Genomic DNA, 16,663 nt, shown 5'->3' with positions numbered 1-16,663 from the left:
ACATCAAAAGAAAAGAAGAGAAATTTTTAGAACATGAAAGGGGCTGACGATGCCCTATTTTTCTATATTTATTTCAGAGTGGTGTATTAATGGTCACTTTAAGTTGATTAATCAATGAGCGCCATGCACTAGCGCAATTACGTGTTTCTTCAACGCCCTACATGATTAATAAACAATGATTTAGATTTATAATTTCTATACTCCCTCTTCTCCCATATAAAGGCATTATTGGATGGATCATAACCTTTAAAAAAAAAAAAATTAAAGCCATTAATCAAAGGGCAATTTGTCAATATTACCTTACCAATCCTAATGAGGTAACAAACCTCAATTAACTAACAAAGCAATAAGATTTAGAAAAATTAAGAATCTTGTAATCAACCACAGAGTTAGAAATATATGCTATGATGATCTTAGGTGGCTTAGATTAGCATACAAAAAATTAAACTAATTAACGAATATATACGCGTTTAGTCTAGTAATCCTAGGTAGTAGAAAATTATCTTTAAAAAGCTATGAAGATAGCGTTTCCCAAATTGTCAATACATCTATGACATAGGATGCTGATTCGAATTTTTGACTAATTCAATAAATAAAATCAGAAAACTAGGCTTCCTCACTAGGACAAGAAAATTATGCAACTGGGCCCTTCAGATTGGAGTTTCAACGATACATTTTGAAAACATGATTATATAACGTTTAAGTTAACGCATGTATATATATCTAATAATTGAACATCGAGATGATGGATTCAGTTGTGATGCCCTTAAGGTGCAAAAAGATAGGCCCCCATATAGTATGATTAACATTCTAATATATGAAACAGTAGCTCTACAGCTTTTCCTAATCTCTCTTCTAAGTTGTAACTAGCTACACTTCTCCTTTTTACATTGTCAACTATACTAATGGTAAGTATTACCGCTTAGAAAAGAGGACTAACATCAACATCGACATTGAAACGACAACCTTGAATCCTGAGGTATCCCAGAAGTTCTGATTATTGTTGCTTGAAGTTCCAACTTGCTTAGTTGATAATTGGTCTCTCAGTTCCTTAATAGCTTTGTCACGTCGTTCCCCCATCTGCAATTTATGTTAGCATGAATGGCATTAGGTTTACTGTATCAGGCATAATTTAATCAATGTAGTAGTAGTAAAGAGTAGAATTACCCTTTGAAGCTTGCGAGTTTGAGTTCGAGTCTCTTGGAGACAAAATTCCAACTTCATAATCCTCTTTTTCAACTCTTGATCAGCCCTACGATGCTTTTCCAACTGTCCAGGAAAGAGGTTGAAAATCGTGAGGAAATATCACTCATAAAGTATCATAGAATTTAGAGAGCGATGGGAAAGTATGTACCAACCTGAGATTCCAACTCCTTGGTTTTTAGCTTCCAGTGGGCAGACATGATCCTGATTTCGTCCCTGAGTTTGGCAAGTTCTTCATCTTTGTTAGTCAACAGCTTGTTCATCTTCTCAATGTTCTTTGGAGAGACCTCATCTAAGACCTTCCTCAGTTCACAATCTGTGTTTGCTCCAGATTTTGCTAATGCTTGCATGATATCATGCTCGATTCTCACTACTTCATCTTTCAATTGCCTTTGGGATGATTCTCTTGCTTGAAGATCCTTCTGCAAAAGATCTAATTGCTCACCAAGTTTATTTACACGAACCTCATGTTCCTTCAGTGAGCTGTTTTTCTCATCCAACTCTTTCAAAAGCACCAAACACTGAAGCTGTGCAGATTCAGCTGATGCAGCACTTGCATCTGCAGTTGCTTGAGTAGCAGAAAGTTGTGATTTGAGGTCATCCAACTGCTTGACATACTGAATAACATTCAGACCAGATGTTATTGAAATGCATACCAATATCCTAGACCATTCTTATTGTAATGATGCATGTTTATAGATATTAAAGGAAAAAGTCGCACACAACTGAACAATTAGTATGCATCTTAAATTAACCAGAGGAGAAGATATTTTTTACAAAATAAAAGACTTTTCAATTCAATCTTAAAAAAACAAAAAATAAGTGAAGGGTTTAAAAGGAATTGGATTAATAAGGGATACTGTATTATTATTCAGATTTGGAGTTTGTAACTTTTTCAGTCAAACTTTAGGAGTTTAAGTACTTCCATTATGTGTTAAGTCGCACTAATTTCCTTTAAGTTAACTTGAATCTACTTAAAGCAGATGTATCATCATACATTTACCGTTATTAGACATCTTTTTTATCAACTCAAATCACTCATTCCTAACACACCGATATGGTGTCAAAAATATGAATCAACCACAGATATTCAGGTTGTCCCAGTCATATATATAAATTACTTTATCACACATAATTGACTAAAATAAGTCGCCTTGAATTGCTACCTAAGATGCTCATTCGAGCACACTTTATTTGAATCGGCCAGGCACCATGTTATATCCAACTAATCGTTTCTTCAACAATCTGAGGACAACTCTCAATGCCAGAATATTCAGAGTTGGAGAAATGATATATGCCTCAATATCAAAGGCATCTCAAGATAGCTAATACCAAGAGAACTTGACTCTCACAAAAGACAGTTTTAGCACTACCTTAAAAAAACCTCAATCCTAAAACTAATAGATATATTTTTTTAATTATAAATGCACAACAAAGGGGTAGAAAGTGATGTTTAAAAACAAGTGCTACCCATCTAAAAGCCACTAACAAGTGAATCCAAAAAGTAGTTTGATTTATTAAATGGTAAATCATCCAAGATTCCTCTTTATCTCACTAACTCAGCTAAAAGAAACAAAATTTTCGACCTAATTCAAAACACAGACAAAGTTTGTTGGACCACTATATTAAGGTTGAACTACTAGAGACAATAATCTTCTATTAATTCTTCAATCCTCAATACTATTTCCCAAAAAGGACAAACAAGAAATGCCAGAAAGTAGCCTCAAAAGATATTCATCATAATATGCCTTTCAAGTACCTTTTCTTTTAGTAATTGCAAATTAACCCAAATGCCCCACACACAAGATCTTGGAGCCCAACTTATCCTTCATCTAAACCCACTAAACTACTCTCAAATCAAACCAAAAATACATAAATTTTCAAGAAATGACTTTCATGACAAATACCTTCTCAGTGTTTAAAGCTGAAAATTGAAGCTCTCCATTCTTTTCCTCCAAATTCTTCTGCAATTTGTTTATCTCTTCTTCCATTTTCTTAGCTTTACTCTCTGCTTCCTGTAAATAAAAAACAATAAACACACAATAATCAGACCAAGTCCAAGAATCACCTGACCCACACGTCCACCTACTTCACATAGGAAAAGACAAAAAAAAATTTAAATCAAAACTCAATTTGACCTGTCTGGTTAGGGTTTCACGAACAAACGACTGTTCTTGATAAGCAAGACGGCTGCGAAACTCCTTGAGCTCCGCCGCAAGCGACACCACGTTTCGCCGGAAATTCTGTTTCTTCTCACTCAGATCCTTCAACAACGGATCCACCACTAAAGTCGACGGCCGTTCTTCCACCGACATCACCGTAAAACTCCAGACAACTACAAATCCAGGATGAACTGTTGTTTCTGCTACTATATCCGATGATTCACCTGTGAAGCGTATAAATCCCAAAAAGGGAAAAAAAACTTAGTTGCTTCTTCCTATGACCTCCGTAATTAAAGCTAACAACCAAGCACACTTTGCATGTGCATACGTAGGGTAGCATTTAAGTCGCTGACCCAAATTTCAGAATTTTCAATTTATTGATAATCCAAGAGCAATAATGGAAACAGAATTATTATAAATGTAAGATAATGCGTTATAATACTTCAAAATTCAAATTTTTTATATGGTTCTTAATATTTCATGAATCAATTTCAATATGGAGAGAGAAAAAAAAAGACAGATCAGTGTTTTGAAAACGAAAGAGAGAGAGAGAGGAGCAAGTTGACAGTCAAATGGAGGTTTATTCCACACGACTCTTACACTTCTAAGGAACAATTAAGAAACACGCTTCCCACACAGCTAAAAAAATAGCACTAATCATTTTTACCCATAAACACACACAGAGACAAACATGCATGAACACCTGATCAGCGAAAGAGTAGAAAATCACGAGAAATGCGATCAAATCTACTTGCAGAGATTTAGAAAAAAAAACAAAAAACTGATGATGCTAATAACACCAAAAAATTTTAAAAAAATATATATGTATATGTATGATGGGGGATTTACCGGCGACGATTGATCTGAGTTGAAGGATCGGACGGCGGAGGAAGAAATGAGAGGATGAGTGAAGTGATTTTGGGGGGTGGGTGGGTGGGAGAGTTTAATAGAGCAGTGAATAAGGGAAGCTGAGATTCACTGATATGTCTATTGTCTAAACAGAGACAGAGAGATGAAGGTGATGTGGAGGTTCGGAATTTGAACTAGAGGTTCGGTTTTTCGACTTGACAGATAGTATACTGGTTCGGAAATAGGTATAGGTTCGGGTTTTACGAGCCTCGGGTTTTGGGACAAAGGACAAATTTCGAACCTGGACATAAAATGACCTCAGCGCGGCAAATCTGAAAATTTTCATCAAGGGACAAGATCTCTCCACGTGGGGTGAGTTATTTGCAACTGTCAGATTGATCTAAATTATTATTAAAAGAAAAATCTTGATTATTTTCACATGCAATTAGATGTGAAAATAATCGAGTTTATTTAGGAAAATAATTTACATCCTGTCAGAGATTTGTTTGACTATGCTCAAGTAGAGTAAGACAAGAAATACTGAATTTTGGAAAAAGGAGGAATTAGAAAATAGTCAAGATTTGAATGAAGGAATTAATTTATTGGTAAATTTTAAATTAAATACTAACATATTAAAAAGCAAAAATGGAAATGAATTGATTTCACATTATTTACAACAATAAATTATGGACCAATTTAATTTAAATAAAAAAGGCAAAAAAATCATGGAATGTCTTCATCAAGATTAGATAATTAATCATTTGCAGTGAACTTTTCTATGGCAAATGAGTTCCTCTCTTTCTTCTTTACGAAAATATAAATATGTATTTTAAGAAAAAATATTATTGATCTTTTAATCTTAATAAGATACCTCGTATTTAAGATACTATGAAGTTACCTGGCCATGAACTTTTCTACGGACAAAACTTTATCTTTTTCTTCTTTTTTCATTACAAAAATATATTTTGTTTATATTCCAAGAAAACAAACAATTGTTGATGCATTTTGATGTAAAAATTAAAATATTAAGTGCATATGTTAGATTTATTATATTTGTGGTATATTACACCAACATTTTATCTTTTTTCATATATTTCGTATCAAATACAATAAATCCTGATATGTATATTTTATTTTCTTTTATTTCATCTTTTATCAAATACTTCGTATTTAAACTTAAAAATCATGAGGTTACCTTTATATATATATATATATTACCTTCAATATGAAAATTTCTAATACAACTTCAGAACTAATGGGGCATAATATATTATGATGTGCGAGCATTATAAATAAGCACGACTTATATTTTTTGAAAAGATAGACAAAAAAGGCATTATGAAATTTTAAAGATATATGATTGCTCCCAGACAAACTAGCATTATAAATATATATTTTTAAAGATATTTTCATCAATATAATAATAAAAACAATAAGTATTTCATGAAATAATCAAAATATAATTATTTTTTTTAAATACTATCATTATTTTTAAAAAAATTGAAATTGAATTCGTGAATGGTTTATTTAAGATGATTATTAATGTCAATACTGTATATCAGAAGAGGAAACAAACTCAACTTTCCGTGAATCATGTGTGGCCTTTTCTAACTTACTACGTATTGATTGCTTGCCTTATTATTTGTGTCACACGCTAGAGCCATAGGTATACTCATTTTAATTTAATTTGTTAGCTTGTTTAATATTCTATTTATCTCACTATTGACATTAAAAAATGAAACTCGACACAAGAAAGTACCAGGTCAAGTGCGATCGAGCTAATTAAAATGGAGAGAATATAAAATTAATGTCGAAAGTTTAGTATTAATTAGTTTTTTCTTTAAAAAGATTATAGCACATTCAGTTTTTGTCACATACTTGGAACTTGTTTGGCATTGATGCTAAAAAATTGTTTAGTCTTAGAATCACTTATTTAAAATGACTTTTCAAGAAAGTACTCAAAAAAAAAAATTGTGTTTGAATTAATTAAAAAAGTGTTTTTCTTAAGCAAAATGTGGTTGGTTGATCTTTTTTAAAAAGGTGTTTTTCATAGTCAAATTACAAAAAAAGACAACTATTAAGGTACTTCTAATATTAAAATTATTTTATAGAGAGAAACTATTTTAAATATCTATTTTTAAAAAATTATATTAATTTTTGTTTTTACTAAATTAAAATGTACATGTTTAAATTTTCAATCAATATTATATTTTTTGGGGAGGCTGAAATATTTAAATTTTTTTTCTTTTTTCTAATCTTGTAAAAATATTGTTGGTAGATTTTTTTTTCTAATTCTGCAAAATAATACGTAAAATAATATATAATATATAAATTAATAATATACAAACGTAAAATAAATTCTAAAATTTATAATACAAAAATAAATAATAAAATTCATAAATGATATTTAACCAAACTTATTAAATATGTTGATTAATTAATAAGAAATATATTGGTAAATATTTATATACGGAAAAAAAAATTAGTCTTGAGAAAAATAATTTTTTGTTTCTGCTTCTATGTTTTTTTTTTTTAAGACAGAAATTATTAACTTCTTCCCAACAACAAAAAATCAACTTCTACTTTCATTTAAAAACATTTTTATTGATTTGTCAAACACTTAATTTTTTAATAAATATATATTTATTTTTTTCGAAATAAGTGTTTGTAGCTTTGCAAAATGGAATGAACACATGACAAAATGTATAAAGATTTCCCAGAATCTTTATACCAGAAGATTTCCAGTAGTTGCTCTAGTGAGATCGAAGTGGTTCAATAGCATCAATATGGACACAAAACAATAATTTTGTGGTTACAAGTGTGAGTCAATTATTTACGCTTTGCAAACTCCTTTTCCGATTTGATTTGTCTACCACTTTTTTAATAATTTAATATCCACTGAAGATAATTAAAAAAAAAAGATATTTACTACTACTATTCATTCAAATTAGTTGGATGGACCTTAGCTATCATGACTAGGGTGCGTAGAGGTAAGAATGGTATGGTATAGTACGGTATGATATGTAATGTTTGGTTCGATAATTTGATATTTTAAAATTTGGTTTTGATATTTTGTGGGTAGGAAAAATTGGTTACTATAGTTTGGCTAACTTCAACTCATATATATTCGCATAATAAAAAATTATGGTTTTGACTTTTTAAGAAACATTTCAATTATATCATACTCTAATATTATTCAAAAAAAAGTACAAACATGTCTCTTTGTTTCAAGATAGAGTAGTCGAAATTCAACATCTAAACAATTAGTTACTGCTACTATTTTATATATTTACTAATATATATATACATATATATGAATTTTATATGTACCTATATATTTTTGTACGATATTCGATTTAATATTTTCTTTTATAAATACCAAATGCGACATTGCATACCAAGCTTTTAAAATGCATGCCAAATATCATAATATTCAAACTGTGGTGTTAAATTGTTTGGAAATATTGTATGAAATAGCAAATTAGTAATTCAAATTAAATGTTATAGTCATAATTTATTTTATTTGTAATTCACAACAAATATTCCATGATTTTGTCATCCCATTTGTATACCAAAATATACAAATAGACCCATTTGTATACCGAAATATACAAATAGACCCGTTCAGTATACATATGTGTTGTATATATGTAGTAATTTTGTTTATATACGATTACTATGTTTTAGTTTGTATACCGAAATATACAAATATAATTTTTTATGTATATGTATATCGAAATATATAGATTAATAGTCATAGCAAACGTAAAGTTTGTTATGGAGCACAATTATACAAACTATAGCTATAACATATAAATATGATTTTTATGTTTGCTAAACCTAAAATTTACTCTAAATTTTTTGCCTTCTATATGGTATTTCACCCCTAATCATGACTTTGGGTCGTTTGGACATAATTTCTTTTATAATTATTTTCAAGTTCTTTTTTAAAAATAAATAAATTATATTTATTTAATTGTATGTTATGTTAGTTTTTCATCCAAACTTGAAAAACTTATCAGGACCAATTCCCAAGTAAAATTTTTTTCTCCCTACAAATTGATATCTTTTCGAGGTGAAATTCATACTTCAAGTTTTAAATGTTATTTCTAAGTAAACTTCGAATATTATTATATTTTGAGAACACGTTTCGTTCTCAACAAATCATTGCAGAATAAGGAGATGCATTTAATATAATAGAAAAAATGGTAGTATAATATTGCAGTGCACGTGTTATAGCACATTATATTATTCATGCATTCTATCGATCAATAGAATCTTCATAATTTTGTCCATCAATCATATATATCCGGAGAAAATGCATTTTTTAGTGGCGAAGTAAATAGAGTTTTGAGAATAGGAACATCAAACCTATGTATTTACATCAAGTGAAATATTCTTAAAAATTAGTACCGCAGACACACATCAATTTCCAACGATCTCCTAAATTTACAAAAAAGAAGTAAAAATATAAGTTCATGTGAATAGGATTTATAAAATGATCATCACTAATAGGCTATTCCACAAATATAAGTATTTTATTAGATCTTTATACCCTAAAACCTTATTCAAATAATTGTTTCTACTCTCAACAATCAAAGTGCTAAGTTGCCAGAAGAGCCCCCATAAAGTGGGCTGAGCACCCAAAATAGGCCGATGCCCAATCTCTTCCATGGACTGGGTTTCACCTTGGGCTTTTGTTCCCATGCGGGTTATGATTGGGTGGGGTTGAATCCGTAAACTCAATGCTTCCTACTTACTTTTTTATATTTGAAAAAAACATATTTATTTTCATAAAGTAAAAAAGAAAGAAAAAGGATGGTGGGGAAGGTATAACTCTTTTTGTTATGTGGCTTGCATGAACAAGGCAAGTAATGAATCAAATATTTGCAAATTCAATAATACAGGTTTGTTTACTAATGAAGCAAAGAATCCATGGTTGTATTCTTAGGTTTTTATTTTTAAGTTTTCAAATTAAAATATATTATAAACATACATATATCATTTTTTCTTTCGTATTATATTTATGCTTCGATAGATAGGTTAATCGTACATGTTAATCAATCACACTATTTATCGTATTATATCTCGTATTAAGCAAAACATCAATTTTATTTTTAAAATATCGATAGGTATAACTTTACGACGCATCACTAAGATTTATGTTTCAATTCTAGATATCCTTTGGCAATTAATTTTATTAAATTAATGATACTCTCTTATTTTATTTTTAAAAAATAATCAGAGAAATAAAAAGAATATGTTAAATAAAACAAAATATTCAATGACAAAAATAAAAAATAAAGGAAAAAGATTTATGAGGTTGAGAGATCCAATTACAGATTACTATGTTAGAAAATTGAAAAGTCCATATTCAAGAGTTAAAGAGTAGATGATACTCCAAGACCAAGAGTCAATGATCAAACTTGAATGCTACACTTCAAATAAATAGAATACCTTGTCAAACCACTTTGTCTATTTGAAATAGTATCGAATATCGAATAAAAAATTAATAGTAAAATATTTTATTAATTCAGTCACAATAGCTTATTAGTATAGTTTTGTTAAACAAATCTGAAGAGAGTAGGATATATATAAAATAGAGGATGAAAAAAATGTAGCAAAGTAATAAAATATAGTACAAAGCAAGTAAAACATTTATTTATATTAATTTAATAGTATTATCAGCTAAAAAATTAGATGATAGGATTTATATATTTGCTAATATAATTAAGTAATAAATCTATTTATAAAGCTTACATCACATATTTAATGATTTACTGTAAACGTCAAATGCAAAATAATTTTTTTTCCCTAATGAAGTAATGAATTCAATCACGTAAAAAATAATCAGTTCTTTGTTTACTTTCTTCATGATAACATACTGTCATACTTTTTTTTTTTCAAAAAAGGAAAAGAAATTATGACGTGGAGAGATCCAATCATGGCAATCCATGTAATATTGGAATAGAAAAAAAACAAATCATATTTAAAAACTGAAATGGTAGTTGAAGACGAAGAGTCAATGATCAAATAGTAAAATGCATTAAAAGAGAAAATAAATTACTTCCTCACATTTTATATTATATTTTTCATTTTTAATCAATTTCAAAAGAAATAAATATATAATTATATAGATATATAATAATAATAATTTAATTTTAAATTTTGAAAATGTTTCTTTGAGCTGTACAAAAAATATAACATATTCACCCTCATACAATGTAATGATAAAATCTGTATATACCATTCCAATTTGTGAAACAATAATACATTTTTTATTAATTGTTGGAATAATAATTTAAATTTGTGTTGAAATTCTAAGTTGTTCAAGATTTGTTATTTAATTAAGGGAATTAATGTCTAGTTAAATTTTGTTTATCCTAGTTCAATTAGAAATAAAATTTTAATCCTAATTTAATTTGATTTTTAAAATTATAAATAGAATATTAGTGGTTATTTTTTTTTTCAATAGATAGAAAAGAGAAAACTAAACTTATTTTCATGTAGTACTAATTTATTTTAAATCATAATTTGAGACACCAACTCAGCACTTTCCTCGATGGAAGTCAAGCTCGTTCCTCACGATTCTGCTACACAACATATTTACCATTCTGTCCAATTAAATGGAAGGATATAATAGTCATTTCGTAAACCCCTGATGAATCTTCCACCCGTCACAACTACGGCAGTCCCCACTCATCAAAATCCCCCTTTTATAATCCAACACTCTCTCATCTATATCTTCCACTCTCTATATCCTCTTCTAATCCTACGCACTCCTCAACTAACCTTACGCACCAGACATACATAAAAAGACTAAATTTTACACATCGGCATTCGCTATCGTGCGCCATTTCTTCTCCGGCGACGGAACTCGTTCGAAATGGGTGGTGCAGGGGGAAACGGGAACGGTGGAGGGGGAGGACCGCAGCCGTCGGGTGCGGCTGAGGCGCTGTACTCGGCGGCGAGGATTTCGGTATGGTGGGATATAGAAAACTGTCAAGTACCTAGAGGATCTGATCCTCATGCGATCGCTCAGAATATAAGTTCTGCGCTTGTGAATATGAACTACTGTGGACCGGTTTCTATTTCCGCTTACGGTGATACAACTAAGATCTCTTCTTCTGTTCAGCAGGCGCTTAATAGTACTGGAATCGGCCTTAATCACGTTCCTGCAGGTATAATTTTTGTTGACACACTTTTTTTCTGTTTGCATCTTTGTTGGTCTGTGTAATTCGGATGAAAGTGACTTGTTTTTAGTTGATTTGATGTTTGGTTGAGTCGATCTATGTTTTAACAGTTGATTTTTCTGTCACTGGACAGGATCGGTTAGATCTCATTGAATTGTGCCTTTATGATTGCTTTGTTTGTGCTGATATATAAGTCAACGGAGTGTTTTTGATGGTCTAAAGAGCAAGGCTGACCCTTTGAATCTATGCAAGTGCAAATCTGAATTTTCTGTGGTCGAATTCAGTCAGATGCAAAATTGCATTTTTTTCAGTGAAAATAACCATGTTTTCCAATTTAAACATCAACCAAAGGATTGTTACTTGGAAAAAAGTATTGATTGTGTTTATTTGTTTTAATTTTCTCATCAAACCCACTATCAGTGATAGATATGGGGTGTTTAAGAATCTGTTTAGCACATACTCAACTTTTATGAGTTGCTGATCTTTTGTTTCGGAATTATAGAGCTCATTTTCTCTAGATCATGAAGAAATCAAAATAGTGGTCCGCGGTAGATCCATGATTTTAAGTAATCGGGTGTGAGTACTACTGCACAGTCCATACTCTTTTATGGAACTGTCCCTTTTCTTTTATGGAACTGTCCCTTTCATCAACGCCGAAGGTAGGAAAGAAGACTCTATTGAGAGTGAAGCAAAAGAGCCCAATCTTCTTGGCGGGAAGTTTCTTTTAACACGTGTTCGGACAATGGGCGTGGATTATGTACATATGTGTTTTTTTAAAAACATTTTCAAGTATATATAGTTGGATTTGGCTCCCCCTCCAGTTCCTTCAGTTCTAGTTTAAAATTATGACGTGTGTCTAGTGTCGAGTCTAGTATTTTCAGTGTTTCGAAAAAACAAAAATTGTAGTGCTTGAGATTTCAACTTGGAACCTTAAGTTAGATTTTTAACCCCCTCAATCACTAAGCCAACCTTTAATCTTATTTTTAGGAGGTTCAAAACCTATATATGTACTTAATTTTTTTTTTTCAAAATACCTTATGTATACTGTGTAACTTCTTGCGGAGCAAACCCCCTCGCTACCTTCTATATCTGCCCCTGCACGTGTTTACTTAATAATTTAACAGATCTGATATATTTTACTAATTTCTATATTTTTTACAGTAATTAAAGGATAGTCTATTTTCACCATAGTTAAAGGATAGTCTTTGCAATCTTCTGCCAAACTGTATAATATGTTTACCATTTCTAGCTTCTGAACCTCAAAGTCTGGTGGAATTATCACCATGAACCTCTCTTTTTGTTTCTAAATTTGATTAGACCTAAAAGCTTCTAGAAAGAATTGCACACAAAAAACTTCAACACCAAGTCATATTAACTTGAAGCTTGTAACTTCCACCAAAGAGTGGGAAGATTAGCATATATATTTGAGACTGGGAGAATAAGATACTGAATTTGCTTTCTGGCCGGCCGATCGGGCAAAAAAGTTGAAGGATCCTCAAAATTATCAATGGCAAGTTGGTAATTCAGAAGCAGCGGTGGAAATCAAGGCGCATACGCTTTGTCATCTCAGTTTCTTTTTGTGCAAAGAGATTGAAATGATTCCGCCCTTCTAGCCTGCCTCCGCCACTGCTCAGAAGAAAGATTTAGTGCATCCATCACTTGAATTTTCTTCCAAATCAGAAGACAAATTAAAACATGTCTCGTTGGCTGTGTTGGGAAGGCTCTAATTTTTGCTGACCTTCATCAGTTCTCTGTGAAAGATTTGGAAGAGAAAGAAAATTTACTTTTCATTGTCAGACAGTGAGCGAGAGAGAGAGAGAGAGCGAGAGAGGATGTGAGTTGATTTTTGACCATACTGGTGGCATATGCTGCTATACAACCTTGGACAAAAGTGAGAATTTGGAGCTGATATGTGGTCGCTTTTAATGTTTAGTAGAATTCTTATCTTAATCAAGTCTTAAGCTAACCCTTCAAGGTAGTGTATAGACCAAGTGAAAAGCAGTGTATTCAGGATTCTTATTTTTAACATTTATGGTAGCGTGATTAGATCTATTTAGAACTGCTTGGACTCCGTCATGACAAATTTTTGTCCAAATGTGTACAGGTGTCAAAGATGCAAGTGATAAGAAGATTCTTGTGGACATGTTATTCTGGGCAGTTGACAATCCTGCACCTGCTAACTATTTGTTGATTTCGGGAGATCGTGATTTTTCAAACGCACTTCATCAATTGCGCATGCGCAGATATAATATTCTTCTCGCACAACCTCAAAAAGCTTCTGTTCCCCTTGTTGCTGCTGCGAAGACTGTATGGCTCTGGACAAGCCTTTCATCTGGAGGACCTCCTCTCACAAATAGTGAATCAAGTCAACTTGTAAATAGCAGCTACGGTTCTTTACCCACTTTAGACGCATTATCAACGTCGTCTAGTGACTCCAGTCTGATAAACCAGCTTGACACTTTCCATGAAAACCCGCAAATGAAGTTTAACAATTTGGGAAGGGGTACAGATATTAAGCAGAAGGGCAAACCAGTTCGTAGAAGTGTGAATCAACCCAATATATCACGAACTTCATCTGGCACACAAGAAAATCATAGTGCTGCAAACTTTCATCAACCAGGATATGGATATCCTAAGCAGTTCAATGATTCAGTGGAGTTACCTGGAGTTCATAATTCAAGAACTCCTTTCAGTGGGCCTGTACCAAGCGGTGTTCCTGGTAATCCTGAGCCATCCTGGACGAATGGAAACAACTCACAGAACAATTATCAAAACAATTATCCTCCAGGAAGGCCAAACAACCTCCCAGTATCACCGGTAATTCCATCTGGTAATTTCTTACCACCTAATTCGCATGTGCATCATTCACATTCAATGCCTCCTAGGTCTGATGCAATTGGCTACACCTCAGGCCCTCAAATATCTATGCCTGATATGGGTAAGCTAAAAGTCAGTGAAAACTCCAATAATGGTCATAATCGTCCTTTTTCTCAAACGTGGACTGGAGAATCGAGACAACCTCCTAACATCGAGAATTCTTATACAAATACAAATGGGCCTCATAAAGGACACAATTTGCAGAAGAAAACACCATTTTATGTTGAAAAAGAGGTAAACAGGTATCCACATCCCAGCCCTGAGATTCCACCACCGTCATCTATAGCAAATAGCAGTAATGGACCTCTCAATGGTGTGTGGGGAGCTCCAGGATGCCCAAAACCTTCTGATTATGTTCAAGGCCTTATTGGAGTCGTTTTACTTGCATTGAACACCCTTAAAACTGAGAAGATTATGCCTACTGAAGCAAACATCTCTGATTGCATCAAATATGGAGATCCAAAACACCGCAATACTGATGTTAAGAAGGCTCTCACGAGTGCAGTTGAACAACAGCTGGTAGTAACACGGAATTTAGGTGCTCTGCAATTATATGTTGGTAAAAATGAGAACCTATGGAGGTGTGTGAATCCCATTGGTGGTAATATGAAACAATATCCCAAAGAAGCATGGGATGACCTCCAGAAATTTCTATCATCTTCTACCGGACGAGCTGCCATAAGCGCTACTCAGTGCAGGTAATGGGTTCTCATTTAGTTTGAACCTTTGTGGATGTTTGGTGGATGTTTGGGGAAGTTTCTAAAGTTCTTATTTAAGTGAAGCTCTTCCAATTGAAAATCCAATTAAACATATCAGGATTATGGCAAACATATTTTTATCTTTGTTAGGTCCTCTAAAAATGTTTCCTTGTGTGGTTTTATTTTACCTTTTAAAAAAAAGAAGAAGACAGAAGGTGATTCCTTATGTGTATCTTGGCTGATGTGATCTAATTTTGAACTTGCTTATTTACTTGATCCTTCACTAGGTTTGAAGCAGCAACAGTTATTAAGAAAATGTGCTTAAAGGAGCTTGCTTTAGGCGAAATACTTCAGATCTTGCACATGGTTGTTAACATGAAGAAATGGCTTGTACAACCTCAATCCGGATGGCAACCAATTAAGTTTACTCTCGCAGAGATCGTCCCCGATTCAGGGGTGGTAGCTGCGACATAAGATCTGCGAGATCTGGTTATTGACGGGGAGAGATGGCTTATAGGTATTTCTTATCAGTTCCTTCATGAGCTTATCGACTGAACTGGTAATAGATCAATCTAGTACATTTCTCCTCTTAAAGGGTCGCAATAGGTTAAGTTGCTGTATTTATGGTTAAGTAGATTGTTCTGGAGTAGATATAGTTATAGTTTGGCTGTTTTATCTTTTTCCCGGGAAATCACAAAGCACTTTGACGGGAGCTTATGTCGGATAAGAAAAAACCTTCTGAGGCGTTGGAGTTTGGCTGGGATTATAGAATATCTTAAGCGAGAGATTGCTATACATGGGTGGTGGGTGCTTTGTATTTTGGGTTACTTCTTCGTTGACCGGTTATTGATTATTGATTATTGATTAAAGGGATCTACAATTGTGGAAAGTCACGGACTGAGATTCTGGACCTCTTCGAGTAACGTATGTGAGAATATCCTAGTTGCTTTTGTATCAAGCATATACATTTTGAATCTAGGCATCTCAGAGCAGGTATCATGTATGAAATTCATCGAAAAAGGATATGCTTGTTTGGTTCATATTAATGACAAAAGTAGTGGTGTTAAAAGTCTCTGAAGCTGTTGAAGGCTTAGAGCTGATTTATTGTTAAGAGTAGTTTTCAAAGGTGTATTGGTGCAGTATGAAGATATTCAGATCTTGCTGACTGGGCAGAGAATCGAATGCCCAAGACCCCCTCGTGTTTCAACAAACAGGACTAAGAGAACCAAAAATATGTGGTAGATTATGGTATTATTATGCATATAAATCAGAGTTTGTGCGAAGACTGATAGATCAAAATCCTTTCAACCGTATCACATTTCAGTTGGAATTATGGAAGTTAGAAACAAAAGACTACATACATCCTTGAAGGTATGATGGATAATTCTCGTTATTATCAGGTTGACTGACTGCATACAAAGAGAATTGTATGCTATCGTCTCACTGCATGCTTTAGGTCTCATTTCCCGTGCTGTTTTAAATTATTGTAGATATATGATGTTGTAATGGCTGTAAACTTGTTAGGAGTTCATTTTCAGCATTAACTTTTAAAATAAGACTTTCCTTGGTTTTTCTCTGTTATGTTGCAGTGACTTTTTTCTTTTGTCTAAATACCAAGAATCATTAGAGTATAATTTTTGCTCCATCATTCAATATAATGTGTGTAGGAAAAGAGTTGATT

The 16,663-nt window shown here is 32.4% G+C and overlaps 2 protein-coding genes across 3 annotated transcripts; one reads left to right on the top strand and one right to left on the bottom strand.

Moving 5' to 3' along the window:
- Positions 1 to 719: 719 nt before the first annotated feature.
- Positions 720 to 4,353, bottom strand: LOC125849654 (nuclear envelope-associated protein 2-like). Of its 2 annotated transcripts, XM_049529680.1 has the most exons (6): positions 4,215 to 4,353; positions 3,342 to 3,589; positions 3,111 to 3,218; positions 1,359 to 1,808; positions 1,168 to 1,269; positions 720 to 1,080 (listed from the first exon to the last, which is right to left on the bottom strand). In XM_049529680.1, exons 2-6 carry the CDS (start codon positions 3,516 to 3,518, stop codon positions 916 to 918), a joined length of 1,002 nt encoding a protein of 333 aa, XP_049385637.1. In that variant the 5' UTR covers positions 3,519 to 3,589; positions 4,215 to 4,353; the 3' UTR covers positions 720 to 915. The 2 variants fall into 2 exon arrangements, with proteins under 2 accessions (XP_049385637.1, XP_049385636.1); XM_049529679.1 differs by lacking the exon at positions 4,215 to 4,353 and having other exon boundaries at positions 1,359 to 1,820; positions 3,342 to 3,812.
- Positions 4,354 to 10,948: 6,595 nt separating this feature from the next.
- LOC125862947 (uncharacterized) lies at positions 10,949 to 16,563 on the top strand. The gene is made up of 3 exons (XM_049543075.1): positions 10,949 to 11,395; positions 13,512 to 14,982; positions 15,270 to 16,563. Exons 1-3 carry the CDS (start codon positions 11,101 to 11,103, stop codon positions 15,454 to 15,456), a joined length of 1,953 nt encoding a protein of 650 aa, XP_049399032.1. The 5' UTR covers positions 10,949 to 11,100; the 3' UTR covers positions 15,457 to 16,563.
- The last annotated feature ends 100 nt before the right edge of the window (positions 16,564 to 16,663 follow it).

Source organism: Solanum stenotomum, chromosome 1 (genome assembly GCF_019186545.1).
Source record: "Solanum stenotomum isolate F172 chromosome 1, ASM1918654v1, whole genome shotgun sequence".
Taxonomy (NCBI): Eukaryota; Viridiplantae; Streptophyta; class Magnoliopsida; order Solanales; family Solanaceae; genus Solanum; species Solanum stenotomum.
This window is presented reverse-complemented; position numbering and strand designations above follow the sequence as displayed.